The sequence below is a fragment of the Diuraphis noxia genome, unplaced genomic scaffold, assembly GCF_037042655.1.
Source record: "Diuraphis noxia isolate RWA-SAM2 unplaced genomic scaffold, SU_Dnox_SAM2 contig0004, whole genome shotgun sequence".
Lineage (NCBI taxonomy): Eukaryota > Metazoa > Arthropoda > Insecta > Hemiptera > Aphididae > Diuraphis > Diuraphis noxia.
Window position 1 is genome coordinate 11,115,550 of NW_028301714.1, and position 26,987 is coordinate 11,142,536.

The 26,987-nt window shown below is 29.9% G+C and overlaps 1 protein-coding gene and 1 pseudogene across 1 annotated transcript in view; one reads left to right on the forward strand and one right to left on the reverse strand.

Annotated features, from left to right (window-relative positions):
- LOC107165945 (uncharacterized) overlaps positions 1–26,987 on the forward strand; it is a 40,899-nt gene extending 13,912 nt beyond the window's left edge. Inside the window, exons 2-3 of the mRNA XM_015514397.2 lie at positions 24,103–24,248; positions 26,246–26,987. Of these exons, the coding sequence (XP_015369883.2) occupies positions 24,103–24,248; positions 26,246–26,392 (293 nt within the window). The 3' untranslated portion in view covers positions 26,393–26,987. The remainder of the gene's footprint in view (positions 1–24,102; positions 24,249–26,245) is intronic.
- On the reverse strand, positions 7,637–8,663 carry LOC149055700 (uncharacterized; annotated as a pseudogene).

Below are 26,987 nucleotides of genomic sequence, written 5' to 3' on the forward strand. Positions count from 1 at the left end.
AGTTATGCAGGTATGTATTAAGGTATTGAATAAAATGACGCGCGGAGTGAATTTTATTTTTATTCCCTCGATTGTCGTAAAAATTGTAATTTTAGATAAGAAATTCTAGAAAATCCAGTTGCTACTGTGTGATGTGATTTTTCCTACGCGATCGTACAACTTCTGCCCTATACCTAAGGATATATAATATATACGACACTGTAGCCATGACACGTTAATGATCTGTAAAACATGTTTACGACGCGCTCGCTTATATATTCACGCACCTACCTATGCGCCCGTATATTATACGCGTGTACTCATATATTATTATTTATGTTCGCCTTGAAATCGAACCTGGCTAGAAGTCGAGATGAGACGAGAATACATTTATATTTATGGTCATCGAATTTTATTTAAAGCTTTAAGGTGATTTTGAAATATTTAATACACCTAGGTATGTATACATAATATATTATATTATTGCTTTTACGACGCAAGTCAATTAAATACATCATAATATTATAAATTCAACATATTACACCTTTCATCAGATTTATTACATTATGCAGATTTGATATGTATTACATATAATTACATTTTTGTGTCTGGATAATCGGCAGACGTGTGTATTTTTTTTTTATAAAAATGTGCCTATTTACGTTATTTTTTTGTGTACCTACCTATGTCCTATGTAATTTTAACGTATTATACAAGGGTATTTATATACTGTCTACGCGTCATCATTTAGCTCTATGTCCCTATTTTGAGCGCATTAAGTTGAAAACCACCAGAATTATTAGTATTTTTTTTAGTTATAATTATTAAAAAAAAAAATTGAAATTTCTGAATAATGAAAGACTTTATATTTTTATCACATACCTAATGAGAAGATGAGTGTATAGATGATTAGTTTCCGAATAAAGAAATATAATTATATATCTTTAATTCTGATGAAATACTACATAAATTATTCTAAAGTAAATTTTTTATTTTTTCGTATTAACCTAGATATGTTTTTGGGCTGGACACAACAGTTTTTTCAAACAATTTTTTTTGCGTGGCTAACGCATTGTCTATCGCCATAAAAACACAGTTCAACAATATATATATATATATATATATGTATAAAATATAATTCTTAACTCATTAAATTTCTATAAGAAAATGTAGCATGCTACTATAGATATTTTTTCACAACACTTGATTATCAATGATTTTCCTAACTAAGGAAAAATAACTAGTTTGGGTACATATCAAATATGTACTTTATTATTTTCTTTTTATTAGGATAGTATTTCACAGTTTTTATTGCATTTAAACTGAAAATGATTTCTATTGTTATCAGTTTATCACGTATTAATAATACATTGGAGAGTGCTTTGGATATATTTAAATATATTTAAATCACATACATTTTTATTTTTATTATCAACCCCAGTATTATAAGCTGCATATAAGAAGTAATGAAGTATAAATGTTTGTTAAGTACTTAAGTGAATTCTATTTTAAAATTCAAAATCACAACATACTACGTGGATATATTTTTAAAACTAACTGTAAGTTTAAAATATCTATAGTATATACAAGAAAAAACCAAGAATAGTCGATTTACTGTGGTCTACGTGTCTATAGTGCATTTCGTCAGAGTAGGCCACTGAAATAAATGCAATGTAGAATTTAATAGTTAAATAAATTATTGCATTCGAAAAATTATTCTGAACCGTTCCATCCGCCACGATATTATTATACATAATGGCTAATATACATCCGATTGGAGTTATCGAGGTTCCACTGTACATATTTTTATTGTTATTATTAATTTATTTTTCTATTAGTAATACATCAGGTTGAATTAATTTTCGCTCAACACATCACATTTATAATTTTCTTAATCATTATAATACACTTTATATTTATATCACGTGCAAATGTATTTTTAATATTGTAATAAATAATAAGATTAACTATACAAATAACTAATGCTGGATTTCGTAATAATATATGTCTAAGGTTTTTGATCGAGCCTAAAAAATTTTAGTAACAGTTGTAAAAAAAAATATTTCGAAAAGATCAAATGCCTATAAATAGTCCAATGTTATAGTCTTATAGTATTTTTAATTTTATACATTTTAATATTCTATATCGAACGTGATATTTTAAATTATTTTATTGGAATGTATTTAAAATTAGGTTTATAGAATTTCTTATTTTTGTCATCTCCCTGAGTACCAACTAGATTCAATTTACTTGAATTACTGCTCCTTTAAAATTTACGTCAAATATAAAAATAAAAAGCTGAAAAAAATATATATCACTGAAAAGTTAATTTGTTTATCATTTCGCCCAGAATCTAAAATATGACAATAGCTAGGTACGTATACATATTAACTAATATTTATAGTAAGATTCAACATTTTAATTTAACTCTGACTGAAAATTATGTAGGTACCTATATTTACTTATTCTATACTGAATGAAATATGAATATTATAGCATGTAGGTACGTATAAAGAAATTTCCTAACCTAAAATTAATAGAAATATAGAATAGACGAATTTATAGACTATATAAGGAGGACAAAGGAGGTATTACCATATTAAAGTGATAGGTTTTTTCTTCATACATTATACTGTCATAAAAAATTTTTTCGGTGAAATAGTTTAAATTATTATTGGCTATTAAGTAATATTTGTATTGTTAGTATTGCAGAAGTACGCATGATGTATTCTAATCATTATACAGATACAGTTTATAACTCTATACATATACTATAGAAACTTGTAATACATAATGTTGCATTACTTTGATAAAATATACCACTCGTCACACTATATTTCATCAGTAATTTAGTATATACACATTACACATACTTCAAAAACTATATTATAGTTAGCGTCCTATAACATTGTACGATGCAGTTATAGAGTTTTAATAGTATTATATATTATAATGCATTGTTATGACATTCTAAACGCGTAAAATGGGCACAAAATGCACTCGATGAAATAACTTAGGAAAATATATGGATATTACTCATCGTATATCTAGTGAAATTTCCTTGAAGTCTACCGGAAAAAAAAATAACAACCCACAAAATGTTGGGTCGTATTTTCGCGATGTCATACGCAGAAACGAAATATTAAAACGTATAACGTTATCGTTAAAGTTTTTATTCGGAGTTAAACAATTTTAATATGTATAATATTATATACACTGCTGTATATTATATACTTTGTAATGGAAAATTAAAAACGAAACGAAAATCGTCACAATGCACAGAACTTCATAATATAATATAAACGGTTTTCCGCTTTCGAATCCTCTTTCGCGTAAGTTTATATATAATAATAATAATTATTATTATTATTATTAAGCACTGCAGCAGTTATTATTGTTATTATTATTACGATTGTCGTCGTTGACGTCGTTATGGTGGCGTTAACAACGCGTATTAAGCGCGAATAAATATATCGGACGAGAGGCTCTACACCCCCAGACCACCCCTCCCCCCACCCCTGGCCGTATACATCGGCGCGCACTCCTCGTCACCATGCGCACTGCTCGCCAGCCCTTCCGGCCGCCCTCCACCGGAAGCGTAAGCGAGTATTCGGAAAAACGTTTTTTCGCGCCTCGGCCGTGTGACGGTTTGCGCCGTTTCCGGTTTCGCGCTTACACATACACGCAAAACGCCGGCGGCCAATAGCTCCCCAGCGTCCCATTCCGGTGGCCCTCCAATTAATCCCTTCACCACTCTTCACCACCACCGCCATCACCGCCGCCGACACTTGGCGTAACGATTCGGGACGCTTATATACAGTCATCAAATTCCGCTCACATACAAATGCGGACAATAACGGACGACTCGGTGCCGGTAATAATGGGCCACTGTGCGAGGGAAATCGAATGAAATAAAAACAAACCCTATATAATAATACAGTACAACGGAAGAGACGAAAACGGCTAGCCACATCGTTATCCGCGCCGTTATCGTCCGTCGCGCAGTATTGTTAACGTGGCGATTCCGGTGCGGTGTAGAATCTATATTATTATTATTATTATTATAATGTCCGTTTTTATGACGACTATGTTATTATTATATTATGCGCCCGCGTAAGGGTTTTTTTTCGTTAAATAATATATGTATGTTATTTTTTTCGTACCCGCGGAGATCACCCGCTCTCTGCTAGTGTCTCGTCGATTTCCAATCTTTTACTGTATTAATATATAATCGTCTAGGTCCGTCACTCCGAACTTAGATTTTTGAATCCAAATTAATGAGTAATAGCGTCCTCTTATAATTTGGCGTAGACGTCCGTACTACAAGTGTGTAACATATATAACAAATTTACGCGCAGCAGATCGCGTTTAGCTTCGTTTGTTGAACGACTAGAGTTGACCTATTAATAAAACTATTGATGGGAAGAACATTATCCGAGTTGATAATAATTTGTATGTTGTAAATTTTATGATAGGTAGTCCAATTTTTGTCAAGTTTAGCATATATCGTACATTATAGCGTATATTATAAAAATACTTGTTACTCACTTAAAACTTGAACTATATCACCTAACCACAAACATAAACATCACAGACAATGTTCTTACCATTAAGTTCCATAAAATGTCGATTCACTCTATTTTTTACAAAATATAGGTATAGTATATACAGTTCAATATATTGCACAGGTATAATCATATAATATTAACGACATTAACGTGTACTGCAAATTATAATGATTATTACCTATACCTACTTGTTGGTGCTACGATATTTACTCAAAATCAAAAATATTATTTTGTTTCCGATTTGATGAATAGCGGTATTACTTATTATTATGACGGCATATATTATGTTTTATTTTATTTTTTATTTATGGTTTTACAATACGTATTATATAGTATCCCATAAAATTGCATTAAATAGAGTTACATTTCCCATTTGGCTTTAATCTTCTTTAATTTATTCGGCGTTTAAACTTCTTATATATTATACGATTGAAGTCGACAATTAAAATTAAATTTCAATTATTTTATTGCGATGAGTGCATAATATAAACGTTAAATGGAATCTCGGTTTTGCGATGATGTGCAAATGTTATTAATGTTCCGTACGCCCGCCCGTATAACTATAATAATATATTATACTATAGTAGTTATTTTATATATGTATTATGAATTGTCAAATCGTTTGGTTTATGTGGGAATAGCAATCGTTCAAACGGGAACATAACTTTTTAACTACGTGTCGGCGCGATTCGTGCTTGTGTTTATAGCTACCTAGTATTTTTATATATAAAGTGATGTTATGTTATTTTTATGAACATTAACCCCACGAATACGACTCAGTACTTCAGTAGCTTTGATTGTATTTGTTTGCTACTTGAAGACAAAATGGTAATTTGTTTTTTTTTTAGCAAATTTTTATCCGGTGTGGACATAACACCGTTTTGTAGTTGATTCACAAGTATTACTTAACTCCATGCAATAGGCGCACGTGCAGACTATATAAACATATTTTTATTTAGTGTTTGATTAATGAATTATTATTACTTGGTTTGTAATAATTTTCATATTTTTATTTTTATTTTTATTTTTATTTTTAATGTTATTACTTATGACTTATTAAAGTGTAATTTAATTTGGGCCATTTCCGTATTGTACTATACAAATTTCGTTTACGGACGCGTGGCTTGATAGTTGATTCTTGCTGGAATCTGTGCTGTACAATGTACATCATATATACATAGATACTTCGACTGATTGCTGATCGGGATTAAAACTGTTTAACGTAGGTATAAATCATAAGTTAAGAAGTTATTGAAGTTCAAACTGTCTTCAACTGCCGTATCACGTCTTCTACACCATATATGATCATATGCGGCCGTATAACAAAAAGTTGTTCGAACCTATGGTGACTAAACCCAAACATAGGTGTTGATGAATTTTATGTAAAATATTTTTTATCTAATATCTTGCGCAGCCAAAATATATATTTTCTTCTTCTAAAATGCTTTCACTTGAATAAATTTATTACGCAATGCCTAAACTCCTTTTTATATGCATTATACGCATGTCGCATATATATAGGACCGTAGCCTGTTGCACATATTTTACTGTCACGTTATTCATAAATTATATTTTGTATAGGTATACAACTAGTTTTATTCTTGAGACAACGATAGCATCTCCTTCTAACAATCTGTGCAATATATTTTTAATAGCACTCGCATGATTTTTCAAAAACAATGTCCCTTCATCCTAATAAATAATTCGAATTTCCTGTTTATTTGATTTTTATAATAGTATCGTACTATCAAAAATAATTTCGAGAGATATTTTGGGTACCTATAAGATGATTTTTCATCTACTATACAATACTGCCTTATACTTCTGTGTATGTTACTATTTACAGCTAAATTTATTCCATATAAAGAAAGTACATACATCTAGTATCTACTACCTTTTAACAGCCAATAGATCTCAAAAAAAAAAATCTTACTGATGATGAGATCGTCTGTAAAATAGATAAACGGAAAAGTAAAAATAATTGTTTATCATATTATGAAGTTGATATTTATTTTGTCTACTCAATGGCTTCAGATAGGTTTCATAAAATTTATTATATCCGCACTAAAATAAATTAATTATCAAAAAGTATTTTAGTTTTTCAAATACACTTAATGTACACTGCACAGGCCAATAAATAAACAAAGAGAACAGCTATACTGCAATTTGGATAATTCATTTGAGCTTAATTCCTCAATTCTGTTAAAATCTATCAATAAAAATATTTAAGCCAAAAGTCAAAAGTTCCTTCTGCGTCCTATTAATAAGTATTTAATGTAGGTATTAGTTGGAAACTTTATTTTTGAATCACATGAGAACTGCAGTATCTAAGTCTAAACCATTCGATCGTAATGTGACCATCTGATTGCGTATATAATAAATTGCCAATAGAAACTTTTTAATTATGGTTCGCAAGTATTTTGAGCTCTTAATGAGATAAGATTCGTGCTCCACCAATTACATTATGTTGTTATTTTGATACGTTGAGTGACACTAAGTGTCATAAAATATTTATTTAGTTGTTGTTTGATATTATCATCAGGAAATAATTTTTCCGGTCCTTCATACGCATTTGTTAAACCAAGATTGTTTCCAAATATCTGTTTCTCTATGCCTACCTGTTGATCAATTTTTTTTCAGTTAAGGGATTCGATTTTTTCATCTTAATAATATTTTAAATTTATGATAAATTATAGCACACGAAAAGTTATTTCGAACGGTTCTCTGTAATATCAGATAATTAAAAATAACCTTGTAACTAATCTTCTATCACAGTCATTTCCATACAGAATATCAACATTATCAGGCCAGTTATTAGAATTTAACACATCCAAATCTTTTAAAAGTTCATCAAATTCACTTTTAAAGTCATTTTTATTTTTAGACACACGAGTTATTTGAGTAAATAGTCTAGTATGTAAGTTATTAGCTAAGCTCATAAAAAACTGACCATGTTTAATTTTAGGAATTGATTTGTTTGTGATTAATTGTACATTTTTGAACATAAAATGTGTCCATGTATCCATACCTCTTCTTGTGTTTTTGGTTCACCTATATTAGCCATTAAATCAAATATTCTAATGGTACCGTTATATAGCTTTATTTGCAGCTGAAAGTGATAAACTTGTTTCTTGCAATTGTAACGATAAGTCTGCAAGTTCAGATATAGCCCATCATACATAATTCCTGAAATAAAAAGAAAGTTATATTAAAAATGTAATTTAAAAACAAAATATATACTTAATTTACCTGGATTCGTAATAAATTCTACTGATGTTAGAATACGTTTGAGTACCACTTATTTAGATCTTTCTTTTGAGTCTCTTTCTATATCAATAGCTGCTTTAGAAAAATTATCAGATAGTGGTACATAATTATTCCAAGCTGATTTTAATGTTTTTTTCACTAGAACCAAACCATCTAATAGTGAAGATTTTACAAATATGTAAAACTGCAGCGCCGCAACTACACAATTTTGGGCCCGTGTGTAAATAAATGAATGGGCCCTCACCCTTCTTGAAAATTAAAAAATTAACCTATTGACTATTATAACATTAATTTTTCCAAATTTGAAAACATACTTTGGAATTTTGAGTTATTACTCAATACTTAATACTCCTTCGCATGATGCGATTTAATCAATTGCAACCAAACTACCAAACTATTTTTAATTTCGGTTATTTAGGCTGAATAAGAAACATTAATGTACGATAATGTTGTATACAAAACAAAACCGATCTATTGTTCAATCTGTATTAATAATTATTATTATAACAAAATAGTTTTATTTTAATTCTTTCTATATATTTTTTAATTTTTATTGTTGGGCCCCCATTATGGGTTGGGGCCCTGGGCCCGTGTGTTTGACACGCGCAACACACCCGGTTATTGCGGCACTAAGTAAGAGTTTCATTTTTAATGAAGCAGCACACTTACCAAGTTCATGCATGTTTTTGCAGGTTGATTGATGATACAATGCATATATTTTTCTATGGATGACTGGAAATGATTTGTTCTTTGAACTTCTTTTAATGTATCAGATACTGCTAATTCTAGTTGATGGTTACAGCAATGCCAAATTAAAATGTTACTGATCAGTAGAGTTAGTCTACCCATACAAACACATACCTAGTTTAGTAACGTATAGTATAAAATATTATAGCCATAACATTATAATCATATTGTATATTTTATATTGCTTTTTAATTTATTGATGAGTACAGTACTTATTATATCATGACGTCTGGGTATAACATATACCTTTAATACTGCATTTTATATGGTACCTACTTCATCGCCAACAGCAGCAGGCGAACGCAGAAAAATCCTCTATAAACATCCGTAAAATATAATATAAAGAGGAAAATAAGCGTAGGTATAGGAAAGCGCGTGTAATAATATTATAATGTTCCTCCGCGATGAACTCGGGGATCCGGTTTCGGAGGTGTGGACATAAAAAAAAAAAGATGAAAAAAAAAGGAAAATATGAAGCATAATGTAATACGAAATATATTTTTTATTCACCGTGTGTGCGCCTGCGTATATGTACAGTCGTACAGAATAAGAAATGGTCGTCTACTGGGAAGGGGTGACCATATTATGTGTATACGTGTAAACCAATATACTATATCTATAATAATATAGGAATATACGCGCGGCCGCATAAATATATAATATTATATAGGTAATATTGTACGTATAATAATAAAAATAATAATATTATCATTGGACGAACGCGCGAACATACAATAATAATAGTATGTCGTTATTGTTGTATTATTATTATTATAACAATATATTATACTTCATAATATAATGCTTCGTATGGGTATAATAATAATAATATGTCATAATATTACTTTGTGTTATTATATATTATATTATTATTATGCGTTGTGGGTTCTTTTTGTATAGCTGACAAACACTATAGGCTTATAGCTGTATATACGTTTATCTGTTTATACACGACTTATATATACATATACACTTATAATAATTGTATAATAATATGTGAGTGTTGTGATGACCGCAACACCGCGCTGAGGTGATATTATGTATAGGTATGCACATATTATTATGTATTGTATGTATGTATATAAATAGTACATATACGCGTAGGTATATGTATATGTTTTCAAGACGTTCGCGAGTTTTATGTATTTTTATTGTATGAGCAACGATCGGCCGCAGACGCACACACACATGTAGACACCTGCAGTATATATATATATATATATAGTTATAACCCCGCAGTGAAATGCCTCTGTATACATATATATTTAGAGTGCATATATATATATATTACATTATACATATATTGTGCATGTATTATACGAATACCTGCAGTATATGCGTATCTATATGAGAATAATGTGTTACACAGAATTTTACGACTTAGCCGCCGCCGTACGACAATAATGATGAAATCCGATGCGAACCGCCTCAGGTACAATTAATAATATTATACCGATGACGACGCCACAGCAGTCGACGCCGCCGCCGACTGTCGGCTCGCAATAATGTCTTTTTCTCCCTCTTACTCACTATCTCACAATAATCCTCTTATATGTATATATATATATAATATTACCGTTTTTCTTCTCCTCTTCGCCACTGACGGCTATATATATATATATAGTTTCGATGGCGCGTGAGTTGTGCGCACGACGAGTTTTTTCGCCGATTCGCAGGGGACGCTGGTGTGGGTTTTCTTTTTCGCGCCGTCACCGTTTTTACGTCGATAAATAACATTTTCCATTTTCCGCGGTATTATGTTATATTACCGATGATATCGATCGGTTTCCGATGATATTCATAAAAAAAAAAAAAGTAAAAATGATCCGCAACAGTTGACGCGTGTCTGCAAACTTATAACCGTCCAAACGTTTGTAGAAACCATCGTTTAGCACACAAGCACACATGTAGTAGTCGCTCGTCTTTTATTCTGATTTCTGAACGCCTTTTCCATCATTCAAGTGAATCTCAGTTAATTCAGGACTTTAACGATTATTTTTTCTGTTATTATATTATACTGTTTTATGAAGCTGTTTTTATGTTTTTAACATTTCTAGCATATATATATATATATATAGGTACTTAACTAGATATATCATAGGCTAGGTTTATATATTATATCGATGGATATTCAAGCTAACCTAATAATACTGATCCTGTACATCGAAATGGGAATATATGGTCTCCCGTAGGAAAACTGAAAAGGAGAGACGATAATACATTTTAAAATTTAGCAAACATCGTTTTAACCGAACTTGGCGTATCTGAGCACAGTAAAACTTATCTGCATGTGTTTTTGATAATACATATTATGTGGTTATACATGATTTATCAAACCTGCAAATAAATGCATATACACACCTACCCCACTATACAGACCTAACCTAGGTCGGTGGCTATTATTTTGTTTTCGTTTTACGGCTTCTGCAGCTGACGATAAATCTCCGTGCGATGATATAAGTTACAACTTTTTAAATTTATTACTCGTTCGTTTATGCCTACTACCTAAAACCATAAACAATTTTTCGAAGTTATTGTTATTACTATAAGTATTACATTATAACTCAGCACAATATTTTATTCATAGATATACCGTCCAGTAGTTATGTCGTTTTTATAGTATGTTATTTGTTTATACTATATATTTTATGTCTTATTATTGTTTTTATTTTTTTATTTTCTATAAACATTAAATATTTTTGTATTCATACATCTTATTTGGTGATATCGGGACACAATGTAATTTAAGTAGTATTCCATACAAAAAACAACATAGTCGATTAAATAAAAATCGGTAGGTACCTATGATGATATATATATATATATATATATATAAAACGTATACGTATATTGTATATAAGTATTAAAGTATGTATGATGTTATATGATGGTACATTTTACTATTTACTATGGTTATTTATTTTTTATTTTTATAGTTGCATGCATTTTTATTTCCAATTCAGAATACATTTTGTATTTGGTTCGATTTATACAAATCGAATTTGAAATTGGTAGTTGACGAGTTATAAATATTTAAAGGTTAGATAAATGGAGTGATGTAGTACAAGTGTACTATACTTCATAAATTATTGTTGTTCCACTATATCGCTCATCTAAACTATAAATACTAATAATTAATAACAAACTACCTATTTGTGAAAAATTTAATTTTTTTGATAGAAACACTTCGAATAATATGTTATTTTTCGGAACATAAAATTAAAAATATGTCGTCATTTAAAACTTTAAAATAAATATAGTAAATAATCAAATATAAGAAGGAATATTAAAAAAGGAATATTTTCAAAAACATTAATAGTTAATAATAAGTGTTTCATGTTAAATGGATAAACTGGTATATAGTATCAACAGTATCATACCTAATTATCTATTATTATTATGACCATCTTAGGTGCCTACTCGTATTTGTATATTTTACTGACTACGTATATCGTATAGTATGGATATATTTTTATTTGATCAATGCGTGACGGCAGTAATTTTATAATTTTTATAATTTTTACCTACTTGTAAGTTGTAATATTTCAATATGATAGTTGTAAAAAATACCTTGGTGGTTAATCATACTCCAATTCATACGTCATTATCGTTAGCCTTCAATTTAGTTTTTACTTTTTAAAGGCTATTTGCATAATTCTTCAGATATTAATGATACAAGTGATAATTGTTGGTTTTTATTTTGTATTTTTTTAATATGGGATTTACTGAATTGTTCAAAAGCAAAAGTATATTTTAACAAAACTGATTTATTGAAGTCTTAGTTGATTTTGGTTTGGTTTTACTCCAAAAAATGAGCTAACTATACTTTTTAGCATGGAATACATAGAGATATAAAAACAATTGTTTGACCAATATGAGATATATTTTGTTATACATTTATTAGAAATATACTACCTTTAGATTTATTCACAATAATTAATGAGTATATATTATAATACCATATAAATGATATAATAATTACAATGATGGCTGTATGATGTACATTGTACAAGTTTACTGAAATCACCCAGCTCTCACTAGTAATCTTTTGACTGCGTTTTTTTATAAACGGGCCATTTTTCTTGAGCTTTCTCAGAGAATTTCCTAGCATATTGTCTTAATGAGAGAGCAAGTATTAGAGAATTGTAATGATTTAGAAAACTGGTGTGAAAGAATTGTGATCAATAACAATTAAAATATGATAATCTGAAAAAAATAAAAACCAAAAATACAGCTCAGGTCGTTTGCATTTTAAATTATTAAGTTTTTCATATATTATGAATATACCGATCTGTAGTGACTTTTTTTAATATTAATTTAAAACATTTGACATGAAACATACACGATTTATTTCATGTAGTGGCGTTGTGTTAATATATTTTTGTTATGTTTGGTCATTATTTTATTGAATTTTTAATTTCTAGTTCATAGATTCATAGCACCTAAGAGTTTTATACCCTTACAAGCATATTATAGTTATTAATAGGAAGTAACAATATTTGTTTTTCTTCGTAACATAAAGGAAGTATTTAGTATTTCAAGGTTAGTCTTATTATTCCATTTGTTTTTTAGTAATTTCTATAGGTACTTTCATGTTACATAACGTACCTAATGTAAATGTAAATTTCCATTTTCTTACTTACGTATACTTATTGTTTTGTGTTACATAAATACTGTCATTTTATTTTCTAAATCAACTACTCTGAACAACTTTTTTTTTAAATGTACCTTCCCACGTTAAAAATTATGTTGACTAATTAAAGTATTAATAGATATTTACATTGTTATTTTTTTTCTGGGTATATATATATAATTAACATGAGAAAATTATTCATTTAAATTAAAATTAATTTAATTTTTTAAAACATACAAGTCGTATTTAAATGTTTCAAATTCGTTGATGGATTTTATATTTGAAACGCTCTCTATAGTACCACTCTATATATCTACCATGAGTCCATAAATATATCAACTCAAATTTTGTCCTAATGTTATATGCAACGTAAATATACATTAAATAGAAACTATATAGGTATATTATATTATATTCAAGTATACGGAAACCGCTATTACGGTTATATACACCTACGCGTAAGTCTGTATAGAGTGTTATGACTTATTTTTTAGTCAGACAAACGAAATGCATTTTTACAAAGATAGTGTCATGCGCATATCAAATATTTAAATTTTTGATAATGTTATATGAACAGCACGAAAACATATACGTATAAGATATATATATATATATATGTACAGAGAGAGAGAAACGGATGCAGTGCGCATTATTTACTATTTGAAACAAATATTTTCCGACTTTTCGTATCCGTCTTTCGTGTCGTGTTTTTTGATGTCGAGAATTAGGTATACACGCGATTAAAAAATGAGTGTAAACAGCATACGTATGATATGATATACCTGCGCTGTATTCTGCGAGCACATCTGTCACACAGCAGACGAAGCAACGTATTATAATATACAGATATAAGTATATATATATATTTCAAATCTTATTATAATATAATATAATATTACTAATTTTCATCGCGGATTATATTTCGAAATCGTTGATGCATATTTTTTATTTTTTATTTAGGTAATAATTATTGTTAGGTATATATGCCTACATAATAGTATGTATAGGTAAGTATACATGTCTTACACGCCGACGCGCAGCAGCAGATCGGCCGGCCGAGTTCAAAAAGAATATTATTATACTATATAATAATATATACCTATATAATACACCGCTCTTATCGTACAAACGTGCGCCCAAGAGTAATTTTTGTAATTTATCGGTTTTTATTTAAACCACTAGGTAACGTTTAATACTTATTATTTTATTGGTGTTTATACCGGTTTCGGCGGTCTGGACATCGCTTGAACGGATTTTATTGCTCAGGACGGTGGAAACGCGATGCGCGGCTATTAAAAACCATCAAGAAAAACCCTTTCGCCGTGCTGAGCGCACGACGAGGCGGCGAAAAAATAACAACCGACCACATTATTTAATTTTATTTTATTGCATTAAACATTTCCCACTCGCCCTCCACTCCGCCTCCTACCATACTTCGTACTCACTGCCAGCAGTCATCGTAACACGTCGTAACTATAAATTTGATAGCTGTACACTGCACATTATATTATACTTGTACACGTTCTGACGGTTTCAGTTCAATTTTTTCCATTTTTATGTCCTTATTCCAATGGAGACATCACCGTCATCAACAAAAGGTTTCACGTCGCAGCGGAATGTTACTTTTATTCTTTTCATCGGAAACGAAGACGGCGGCGGTACGCGTACCCATATAATAATGTAGTGTGTACACCCGAAGGGCCATTAAAACGACTTGATGGCCGATAAATGTGAGCTATAATGTCGGAGAGCAATAATTATTGTATTATAATATTATTTACATCCGATGAGAGACTATTTATATTATGTTATATACCTTGGTCGTTGGCGATAAACTCGACGATGCGTACCTACACGGGTACCTATAGTCGATATTAATGTATTATATAAATATATCGATGTTTCGACAGTACATATTTTTTGCAGTTTATAACGTTTGATCGCGATGTTTGCAATATATGCCTCGACAACAATGTGTAGGTATTTATTTATTATATTATATTATTTACACACAGCTGCAGTGTGATGACGAGTACAAAAATAAGAGTCTCCGATATTTTTCCATTGTCAATCGTCGTTGTAATAAGATTAACATTTATTATTGATATATTATAAAAAATAAGTACTCCGTTATTGAAGGTTATTGATTAGCTATTACATAATATTATATTCGCCAACAAAGTTATACGTTTCGAAAAGATTACGACGTTATCTATGGTTATGTCAATTTTATCGGTATGATGTCCAAAAGTTTTAATTTCGATAATATATACTTATTTTTTGCTCAGTGATCTAATAAACTGAGTGTCAGAATATATTTAATGGGCATTTTGTCTGCGGTTGCATTAAAAAATTGAAACTCTTATTCGAAAGTGTAAGCGCTTACAAAATATTTGAGTGGACAAATTTACAAATTATTCAATAAATGTTGTTATTATCTCATTTTCGTATCTTCAATAATTTGATTGGTTTTATGCAGTTCTGCTTCGATGCTGTAACTTATTTTCTTTAAGTCATTCTGGATATTCTTAATTTTATCGTATCATTATGATGTGTTTAATTTACTCCGTCTTTCGTCTTCTTTTCAGATTGTATTTTTCGTTACATTCTATATATGACGCTTTTCGTTTGGCTAGTTGCAATTGATACCCAATCAATGTATCTCTTATAATTTTGATACCATGCCCAAGATATAGTTTTCCTTTTATTCTATTCAATACCTTCTGTAGTGCGTTATTCTTTTCGCCCATTGATTTTTATGCATTTTATCATAACACGCATCTCAATATTCAATAGCATCCAGTTTTATTTTCTCTCCATTACTGTCTATCCTAGTTTCACAGTTATGGTTTTATGACGACACTCGTGCAAAGGCATAAATCATATTCGTCCTAAAAAACTATTTGCTTGTGATATCCTGATATTACTATGTCCGATTTACTCGATTATCTCCTGAATTTATTCCCACGTTAAAAATTATTAAAATATTGTATATTTTTCTCTATATATAGTAATTAATTGTATATTATCTATTTTTGCAAATAAGATGAATAAGATTTGTTTTTTTGCATACAATGCATTATTATTTATTCGCATTCTGAACGCGTTGTTATATAGGTAGGTAGTATTTGTTTTCAGTGGCGCCCAGACAGGCTAGCTAGTAATGCAACTGCATATTGTGTTGTCAAAGGGTGCGGGTGTATTGCAGGTGTCACAGGGAAGTTCATAAATTTATACTATAAAGTATATAGTCTATAATAATTGATTTCCTTGAAATACGCACGCTGATTAATAAGTTTTTTTTTTTTTTTTTTATAATGCCCTGGGGCTTTATTATTTAAACGACCCAAAGGTCTTTATAAATATGTTTGACAATTACACATATTTTACATACTTGACATAAAATATATATGTATATTACACGTTGATGGAGTCACTTCCAATGAAGTGTCTCCTGCCTTAATCTAAAATCTTAAACTAAGTCGTATGGTTTCAGACGCTTAAGACGTCGGATATCCTTGGAGTTATCTAATAATTGAATGGCCAATGGATTGACATGGTGATCTAGCCTCGTCTCGTGTTTGCGAGCAAACCTTTGGATTTCGTCTGCTATTGTAGGCAGCATCATATCACGGTGAATTGCATTGTTTCTTTCGAACCGGTAGGCTGCAGTGATGGTCCTAAGTGCAATATTTTGACAGCGTTGTATTACATCGATGTTAGACTTACTGGCACAACCCCACAATTGAATGCCATATATCCAGATCGGTTTTATAATTGCTACATACAGTAGACGTTTGTTTTCTATGGTTAACTCGGAGTGAGGTGATTAATAAGTGAAAATATTTTTTTTATAAATAAAAAATTGAGTGGGTGGGTGATCAACCTTTTTTTAACTGAATATGCTCTTAAAATACCTCTGTGCGATGTAGTATTCTTAATTTAATTTTTTTAAATATTATCGCGGGATGTGACACAGAAACTGCCTCATTTATCGATAAACAGCAGACTTCGGATACACCTTTAACAGTCATTAACGTGTTTATCATGTCAATTCACATATTGTATATAATACACGTGTACACGAGATCGCTGTGCGTACACACGATCACAAGATGTATAATATATAGTTTGGCGTAAAAAAAAGAAACATCGTGCGTGAAACTGTAACATTTTTATCTGTGTACTCGTTGAATTTCGAATTAAATCTCTTATACGCATAACGCACATATATACTATATATATATATATATATAATATATACGAACGCTACGCAGTCGTACTCGGATTTGATTTATCGTCCTCCGGACGGACGTCTGCGGCGCATACCCGCACCATCGTCACACACCACCACCACTGCAATTTGGGCCTTTGATTGTCGTGAACGATGTAGTCGTTTTAGTCGTCGTCGTCGTCTCGTCGTCGATGTGTCGTCCTTGTCCCGCAAAACGCGGCGCGGTGCAGCGGGTGGTGTACACCGACCGAACAAACCGATCCCCCGAGAGTCGTTATAATAATAATAATAATAATATTATGTGTACTTGTCGGTCGGGCCGCTATAATAATGTTCCCCACGCGCACAACAGTTGTAGTTTGGTATATATATATATATATATATATATATATATATATATGTCTATTCTGTTTTCCGACGTGACAGCTGTGTTGAAACAATAGCACGTTTATTAAAAAAAAAAAAAAAATTACAACAACAACAAACAAATCCCACCGACGTAGTCGCAACGCGCGTTGTAATATTACATAAAATTATGCTGTGACGATGTTGATGCGAAGGTATAGTTTATCGAGTCCCAGAGACTCGAACCGACTTGTATGTATATAGGTGACTGGTGGTGGTGATGGTGGAGCGGAGGGGATGTTCCAGCAAGATTAGGGCACGATGAGATAGTGCGTTATTATTAATCGTCTCGTACAACATAATAATATTGTATAAATCTATATTTTATGGCTTATTTCTTCGCGATAAACTAATACGCGTGCACAAATTAAATAATAACGAGCGCTTCAAATCAAATAATATTGTAGGTATATAGAGTGTAAAAATATTATAGTATTGTGGACTGTATTACCACACTTACGATGTGTGTGTATATATTAAGAGTATACATACACATGTGCCTATATATTGCAGGATGATCCATTTAAGCGGATAAACTAATTATCACGAAGCGTATTAACTTTTTTTTTAAACCTTTAGGGTCATGTTTTTCTAAAACCGTACAATATTTTAATTTTTTTTTGACCATTATATTAATTATTGATGAAACCACTATCAACTTTTGATTTTCAAATGGTAACATAGGTATAATTAAAATATCATGAATTATTAAAATCATTTTTTTCGTGTATTTACGTGTTAACATTTTTATATTTCATTTATTGGTTTGTGAGGTACAATTCCTCAAAGTATTGGTGGTTTTACTATTTTTCCAATTATTTAAAGATTACTATTGTACTTTGAACTCTAATCATTTATTAACTTATCGACTAATTAGACTAATTGGATTTATTTTATTATTTTGAATTCAGCGATATGGAATTTATCACTAGCTTTTAGACCCTGTAGTCTTTACAATATTATCTACCTATTAGAAAAATAGTAAAAACCACCAATACTTTGAGGAGCTGCGTATTTCATAAACCGATCAACGAAAAATAAAAATGTTAATACGTAAATTCATTCATACCTAACCTTAAAGTTAAAAAAAAAAGTTGATAGTTTTCGAGATAATTAGTGTACCCCCACTTAAATGGATCACCCTGTATAAGTCCTTTACATAATATTATTTATATACTCGTATTATATACATATAATAATATTTAATACATGCATAACCATAATTGCATATATGAATATATAGGTATATACGGTACTCGTGTATATTATATATTTAGTTGAAGTGCGTATATTACATATATTATTTCAACGTCGTGTACGCACTTAACGCGCGTGCGGTTCACCTGTTCACATAGAGTCGTACATATCGGCTGCCATATTGTTACTTGGCCAATGGCGTTCTCTCGTCCCGCACGCCACAGCGGTTTGTCGGACAATCGTTAAACGAGAAGGTAAAAGAAAACCGCGTCGACCCATTATTATACGATGCGCTTTGGTAATAATAACAATATACCTACCCGTCGTGTAATCGTATTATTATAATTTCTATGTATATTATAATAAGCGAATACATTCTCCCAACACACATAATATCACCAGAATTATTCGCATCAATATAATGTAATAGGTATATTATATGTATACATATTTGTGTATAAATAATATTATATCGATATGATATTGTGAATCCAGGTTTAGATATCCTGTACGCGGCGGTCGCGGAAGGAATTCTAAATTATACTGATTTGGCGTCGATTAATTTTTTTCGTCAATCGCAAACTTACCTATTATATATGACCTGCTGCAGCTGTGTAGATATACGCACGAACGCTCATGTCCTCGGGAAACTAGATCGTTTCCGAATATTGTTTACTTATAAATTATATAGCTACCAATAAGTAGTTGGTATGTATATATTATATATATATATATGTATTATAATGATTCATCATAATACCTGTGTAGACTCCGAGTAACGTATAGATATTTGTAGGACATATTGTTATCAACTAATACCTAGGTATCACCGTCGCGGTTGCGGCGTGTACCTTTTATGTATATAATATTATCTATACACAGCGGTGCCGGCAATCGTGTTTACGACTTCACTAGGAAACAGATTTGAACTCAAATTAAATTTTGTTCTGAATGTACGAAAACATTGCTTTCTAAGTATAAAGTTCATTTCATACTTCAAGGAATTAAAAAATGTCACTGTTCTTTACAGAATTCTTTTAAGAATTTTTTACTTTTTAGAGTATTTTTTGACATTTATTATGCATTTTTATGTTTTTAAGTCACTTTTGTAAAGGAATGGATAAAAGTTAAACTAAAATTCTTTCTAAAAGAATAAAATAAAATATTATTTACGTACTTCTACCGATTTTCTGGGTAAATATATAGAAGACGAATAATTAAATCATATACTAACAATTAATAAGAAAAAGAATCTATATAATAGAAAAACAAATTTTTTCAATGTTAAAAATAATTTTAAGAGCACTTTATTGCATTTATTTTTTTAAATTCTATGAATGCATTCGTATTTTTTTAAAGGATTTTTCTTGTTTTTTAGAGCATTTTTAAATCCGTTCCTTTTTTTGTCATCGCATACCCATAAATGGGTGCACACCAGCGCGCGTGGTATACTATATATTGAGTATAATTAATCGTATCTTTGCTCGTCGCCGTTATTTTCTTCGCTGTATAGGTATAGGTACCCGTTGCTGCAGTGTGTGATGTATGTCTGTGGATTATCTCGAGTGGCTTGGCGGCTTATTTGAAAAACCTCGAGCGGCCCGAGATAACGTTTTGGAATTACAAAAACCTTATCCTATCAGTTGTCGTTGTACATATATATAGGTACAAACGCGCACAAAGAACAAGTCAAACATGTGTATATTCTGTATGTGTGTGTGTGCATGTGTGCGCATGTATACCTAGCTGTACATTGTATATGTGTATGAAAAGGTGAAAAAAATGTTAAAACCACAAAGCACACATGCACGAATAGACTGAACGAGATAACCGACCGAAGAGTATCTTCGTGTAGCTTACGTGGTCGTTTTTTACTTAATTTGTTCCACCGTTGCTTTAGGTATCTAAATATACCTATAGGTACATAAAATATATTATATATATGAATATAAAATATAATATTATGTAACAATATATTATATATATGAATATAAAATATAATATTATGTAACAATATATTATATATTATTTACATGAATTTCGTTCAGCAAAATTTTGTAGGTATGTACTATGTATACCTATCTACATATAGATATACACTATGCAATATACAGCATATACACACAAACACATAACTCACATATACACACATGCATGTATATACATATATATGTATATGGTGGTCAACCGTGACTTTCTGTTTTCTATCGGTCGCTCTGTAATTAGATGTCTATATATATATATAATGATATTTTATTTTTTATAATTTCTGAACGATTTGAATGATTTTTGTATTCAATCTATATGCAAGCGATGTGATTTCTAAATATTTTTAAATTTATATATTATGTATTTCATACAGATAATTCTTCTATACAGGAATAATGGAATAAATATATGCACTGCAACAAAATGGCGTCATGAACTTTATGAACCACAGTAGAGGCACCTATTAAAACTACCCGCCAATCTATTAATTTAAAACTGTTTTGTTAAATACGATTTACCTTGAAAAATTGACATAACATAAAGTTTTTAAAATATTATTCATTACAATTTGTAATTAAGAATGTTAATATTACCTATTATAATTATACAATTAATCATAACATTTTAGATGACACCATATACAGTATTAAAATTAATTATATTGTCATTTACATTTAAATTATTACATTCAAGTCAAAAGTTATAAATAGAGTCCGGATTTCAATGCCCAGTGCATACTTTTTTAGTTGATTTTATACAATGCTTTCCAAATACATAATTCGTTCCATGTAACGAGATTTTTAAAATTAAAAAGTTTATTTCGTAATTTTTGCATATTTCGACGTTTTTTCATTTTTCGCGCATTTTTAGATTTATTGGTTCATTTAAAATGACTCATTTTATTAGTTTTTATGCATATATTTATTCAATATACTATTTAAATTTAGCCCATTATATTAATTTTGGTATGTTTAGAATGAAAAATATTACCCCAAAACATGCGCGTCAACATTATAGCACCGCCATCAATTTCAGTCCAATAAAATTGACTATTCCCATTTTGTAGTTTATTTTTCTGAAAATATTGAAGTTTCAACATTTTGTTTTCATTAATTTCCTGATTTTTTTAACACCGTAATTTAAAATCCTAACCTAACCAAACACTTTCAATGCATCTTATAGTTATAATCATATTTTATTACTTCAAAACTAGAAAAAATATTAAAAATCAGGAAATTAATGAAAATAAAATGTTGAAACGTCAATATTTTCAAAAACAAAAAACAAATAAACTACAAAATGGCTATCTTTAATTTTTTTGGAAATAATTAAATAAAACATATTTTTTAAATTTTTTACCAAAACATTAAAATAAATTCAAAAATGAAATAATTGTAGTTCTTATCCCTGTGAGTCTTATTACAAAACCAGAATTTTAATATCTCCATTATTTCGTGAGACATCACAATGGGTAAATCCTAACGGGACACCCTTTATTGTGTCATTTAGAAGGTCATTTTTTTGATAAAATTCATTTTTAAGAGCATATTTGTATGGTAATAGGATGCATTTTAATCCGGGATGTAGTTACCTATGAATATAGGAATAATTACTCTAAAAAAGATGAATTGTGACATCACTATACGCTATACAACAGTTGTGCAAATAGTGTACTTGTTAAATTATATGCACCTGCAATAAGTTTTACATGACTATGGGTACCTATACTTACTTGGAAACGCTTTAACATACATTTTATTTTATTTTTTACCAAATAATTTTCATTACCTATTAAAATATGTGTTATGATACTAATAATACTAAACGAAGCGTATTCATATAATACATATGTGGGTACATATTACATTAATAACGTTCGCTGCTGCAGTGATTAAGTACACCGACTTAACGCGATATAGTAATGCCTTTAATACATTATACATATTATATAGGTATCTATATTATTAGTATACGATACAATTTTATAGTGTGGTCGTATTCGTGATCTACTGATGACTGATCATGTTTGTTTGTTATGGATTTTAAATTATCTAAATAAAACAAGAAACTCAATGTGTTACACTTATATAATGTAGGTATTGCTTCTCAAGTAAATTATAGCTTTACATAATAATTATGTACACAATCCACGGCGACCATCGCATCTGCAGAAATAATAACACGTTTGAATTCAACAATATGTATAACATAATAACAATATAATATAGTCATTGTGAGATGCCTAGCTATAGATATTTCAAGATATTCGAAAATAAATGTATAATAAATTGCTCAAACGAAAACTTATAATTCACGACTTCTACAAGCTTATAGTTCATTCTTCAATAAGGCCCATAATTTTCAGACACATTTATTGCATATATAAATACGTCGATGTACCTATATACATAATTATTATGTGTCATAATATTATAATATAATTAAAAAACTGTGTTATAAATGTTATAATATTGTAAAGTATTGATATTTAAGAACTAATAGTACCTACTGTTGTACTGGTTGTCATAAAGTTGTTATAGTGCGCCAAACGCGTTTGACCAATGGTGTACATTTTCAGAATAAAAACAAAAATAAAAATATACCTGATATAAATTAAATGAAACGAATTCACGTTACCCACAACGATGATGACGCGATAAAACGTATTACGATTAGTCGTACTCATATTTTATTTACCATACCTATGTGCCCACGTTGTGTCTTAAAATAAATCACCATGATTTATAAATTAATTTCAATTATTTTTATCTTTTTTTTATAGACGATCAATAAAATATCTATAAAACAATAATTAAAAGTCTCAGAAGATGGATCAATTAAATTGTATGTTGATGTTTATGTTTACCTTGCCGTGTTACCTAACCACATTAAGCGATTGTATAGACAATAAAAATGTCACATAGTACTTATGCACACCCGTGCCGCGGAAATTGCCACTAATTTATCATATTTATTTCACAGCAACAGCTCTTGTGTAAATTAATAAACTCGCACGTAGTTGTTAAAACTTCAATTCGTTGAACCTGTGGACTTAATAAATAATTTTTCTTTTTCCCATGCAGGTAGAACACGCACCAAAGATAAGTACAGGGTCGTATACACCGATTTGCAGCGCCTAGAACTCGAGAAGGAATTCCACTTTAACCGATACATCACGATTACAAGAAAAACCGAGCTGTCCAAAATGCTGAGCCTGTCTGAAAGACAAGTAAGTTAAACGTCTTATGAACTTATTTCTTTATGTTATACTCGTATATTAAATTTAAAAAAATTAAACGGCAGCGCAGGGGCGTCATTTCACATTTTTTCATGAGATGCAAAACCAATATTGAAAATCTAAAGTAATATCAAAGTTATTAGATACCAATGGACATATATAATATATGACCACGTGTGATAGTTAATATTAGGCATATTTCTCCCATAATAGTTCTAGGAAGGAAAATATAATATGTTAGGTGCTTATAAGAAATATAAATATAAAACTGTGAGAGGACATACAATTCGTAACTTTTTATACAATATGTTAAATCTATAATTTAAAGTTTTAGGGTATTATAACATTATAACTAGGGCTAGGATTAATATGCATTTGCATGTTTTTTTCCTTTAGTCCAAATTGATTGGTTGTCAGATTTGTCCACGATTTGGCTTATTCTCGTTTAAATCGGACCAATTTTTTTTTTTGCATATTTTTGCATATTTTGGACATAATGCATATAATTGCATATTCATAGATTTTTTTAGAATTCTATATTTTTTAACTGACATTTTTAATTTTTATAAGTATTGTTAATTTTAAATTGTACTTCGCGAAACCGAGAGTTTTTGGTTTATCTGTTGAATTTTCGTAAATATTTAGCGTAAATAGGTACTACCTATTTTATCTTATGTCAGATAATATCCGTTCGTTACCTTATCGTTGGTCGGACGACTGGTAGAATTACTTACACATTGTTATACAGTAAGATAGAACAGAAAAATTTTATTGGCACGTCGTGTGTTGCGTAAACGTGCAGACGTTTATAGGTACTTAATAATTTGAATGGTTTTAATAACAGTGTCCAGTATGCCGAAAGTTCAAAGTGAAAGTGCCAAGTTACGTCTAATTAAACTAATATTTAATGTAATAATATGAGCTAATAATAAGTAATAAAATATTATGAATTATAATAAATAATAATAAAAATTTGTTTTTGCATATTTTGGTAAATAAAATACATATTTTACAATTTTTTATTGCATATAAATCCTAGCCCTAATTATAACTGTTCGATACTAAATTTATAAATATAATATAATAATAATTTTTATTAATTTAAATATAAATAATAAATGTTATCAGAATACAACTAATAAGTAGATATTACTTGGTATATATGCTTTTTTTTATTCCTAGAAAGAAATATCATTCTCTGCAAATATAGATGTAGATATTAAATATTATTTTTAAATAGAATTATGTAAATATGATATATTTCATACAACAATTTCATTTGAAATTGATTACAACTAAATTCAACTGTGATAACTGCTATAATTGTTTAAAGTTTAGATAAGTGAAGTGGATGTATATACATATTGTTTGCAAGAATATTATCTGTATTAACAGTTAACACATTTTGCGTACCTACTGAGTTCTTCTAAATTCCTACTTCATGCAGCTAATATAATATTGTTATAAACATTTTTAAATGTTGTTAAAAAATATAATAAGATATCGCTTAAATATTATACATCACACACACATACTTATACTGCAATGTACTTTGGTATGAGGTTATTATTTATTTTTTTATTTCTTGGGTTATTTCTTGTATAATATTTTACTGGTTAACTTATATCCATATAAATTTCAGTAGTCGTGCTTAATTTAATTTTTTTTTTTCGTGTCATCCTGAACTGTGGGGAAGGAACTGTTGGTTTTTGGAACTCGTGGATGTTTTTGGAAAAATGTCGAATGGGCACCCATAGATTTCTGCCATGCTCGGGTGGAGGGCGGTGGCCTCTCTTTCCAGACAGCGTGAACTGTCTGTTAGCGATGCCGCCCATGATCGGGATTCGAACCGGTGACGGTGTGCGTCGCAACCGACGCCTTAATATGCCCGGCCATTACAACCCCCCCCCCTCCCCCCACCACCAATTATAATAAATAATAATATGTTCAATAGTTATATTATTATTTTGAAATGTATTAAATTACAGGTGAAAATATGGTTTCAAAACAGACGAGCCAAACAGAGGAAAATCGACAAAAAACGAGAGGAGACGATCATCAACGAGAACTCAAAACAACTGATCCAGACACCTGTCGATACGAATTATTCGATCGAGAGCTGTTCGTCTCTGTGAAACGATCGGTGAAAACATGTCGAGTAAATCGAAAATATGAAATATTCAACGGGTATAACTTTATTATCAAAATAGTATGTTCTTATTAAGAAACCCAAAAACTGTGGGCACAATGAAATCGGACGTTATACATACTTTGTATAATTTTATATATAATAGATTGTAAGTTTGAATCACGTCTGAAAGACGATAAAACATTTTTCATTATTTAATTTTTTAAACACAATTTAATTTTAATTTTACAAATTAGAATATTATTATGTATTTTTATTATAAAAGTTTTGTTTTAAGTTTTGCCGATTTTTAATTATGCGCGCTTATCATACCGTTACACCTTTGAATGTACAGATAGAAATCGTTTAATTTTAATTTTAATTTTACCTTAATACCAGTGCTATTATTATCGGTGAACGAAATGTATTCGTTATAATATTTTAATAGGTATAACTGTTACTCGAATTTTAATTTTTACGAATGTGTAGTGAGCTTATCGAACTTGTTGATATTTTTAATCATCGCCGTTGTGTACTTACCTCTATAGGTTGTATTGTAATAACACTGTGTTATAATAATTACAGGTATACGCCTACCTATA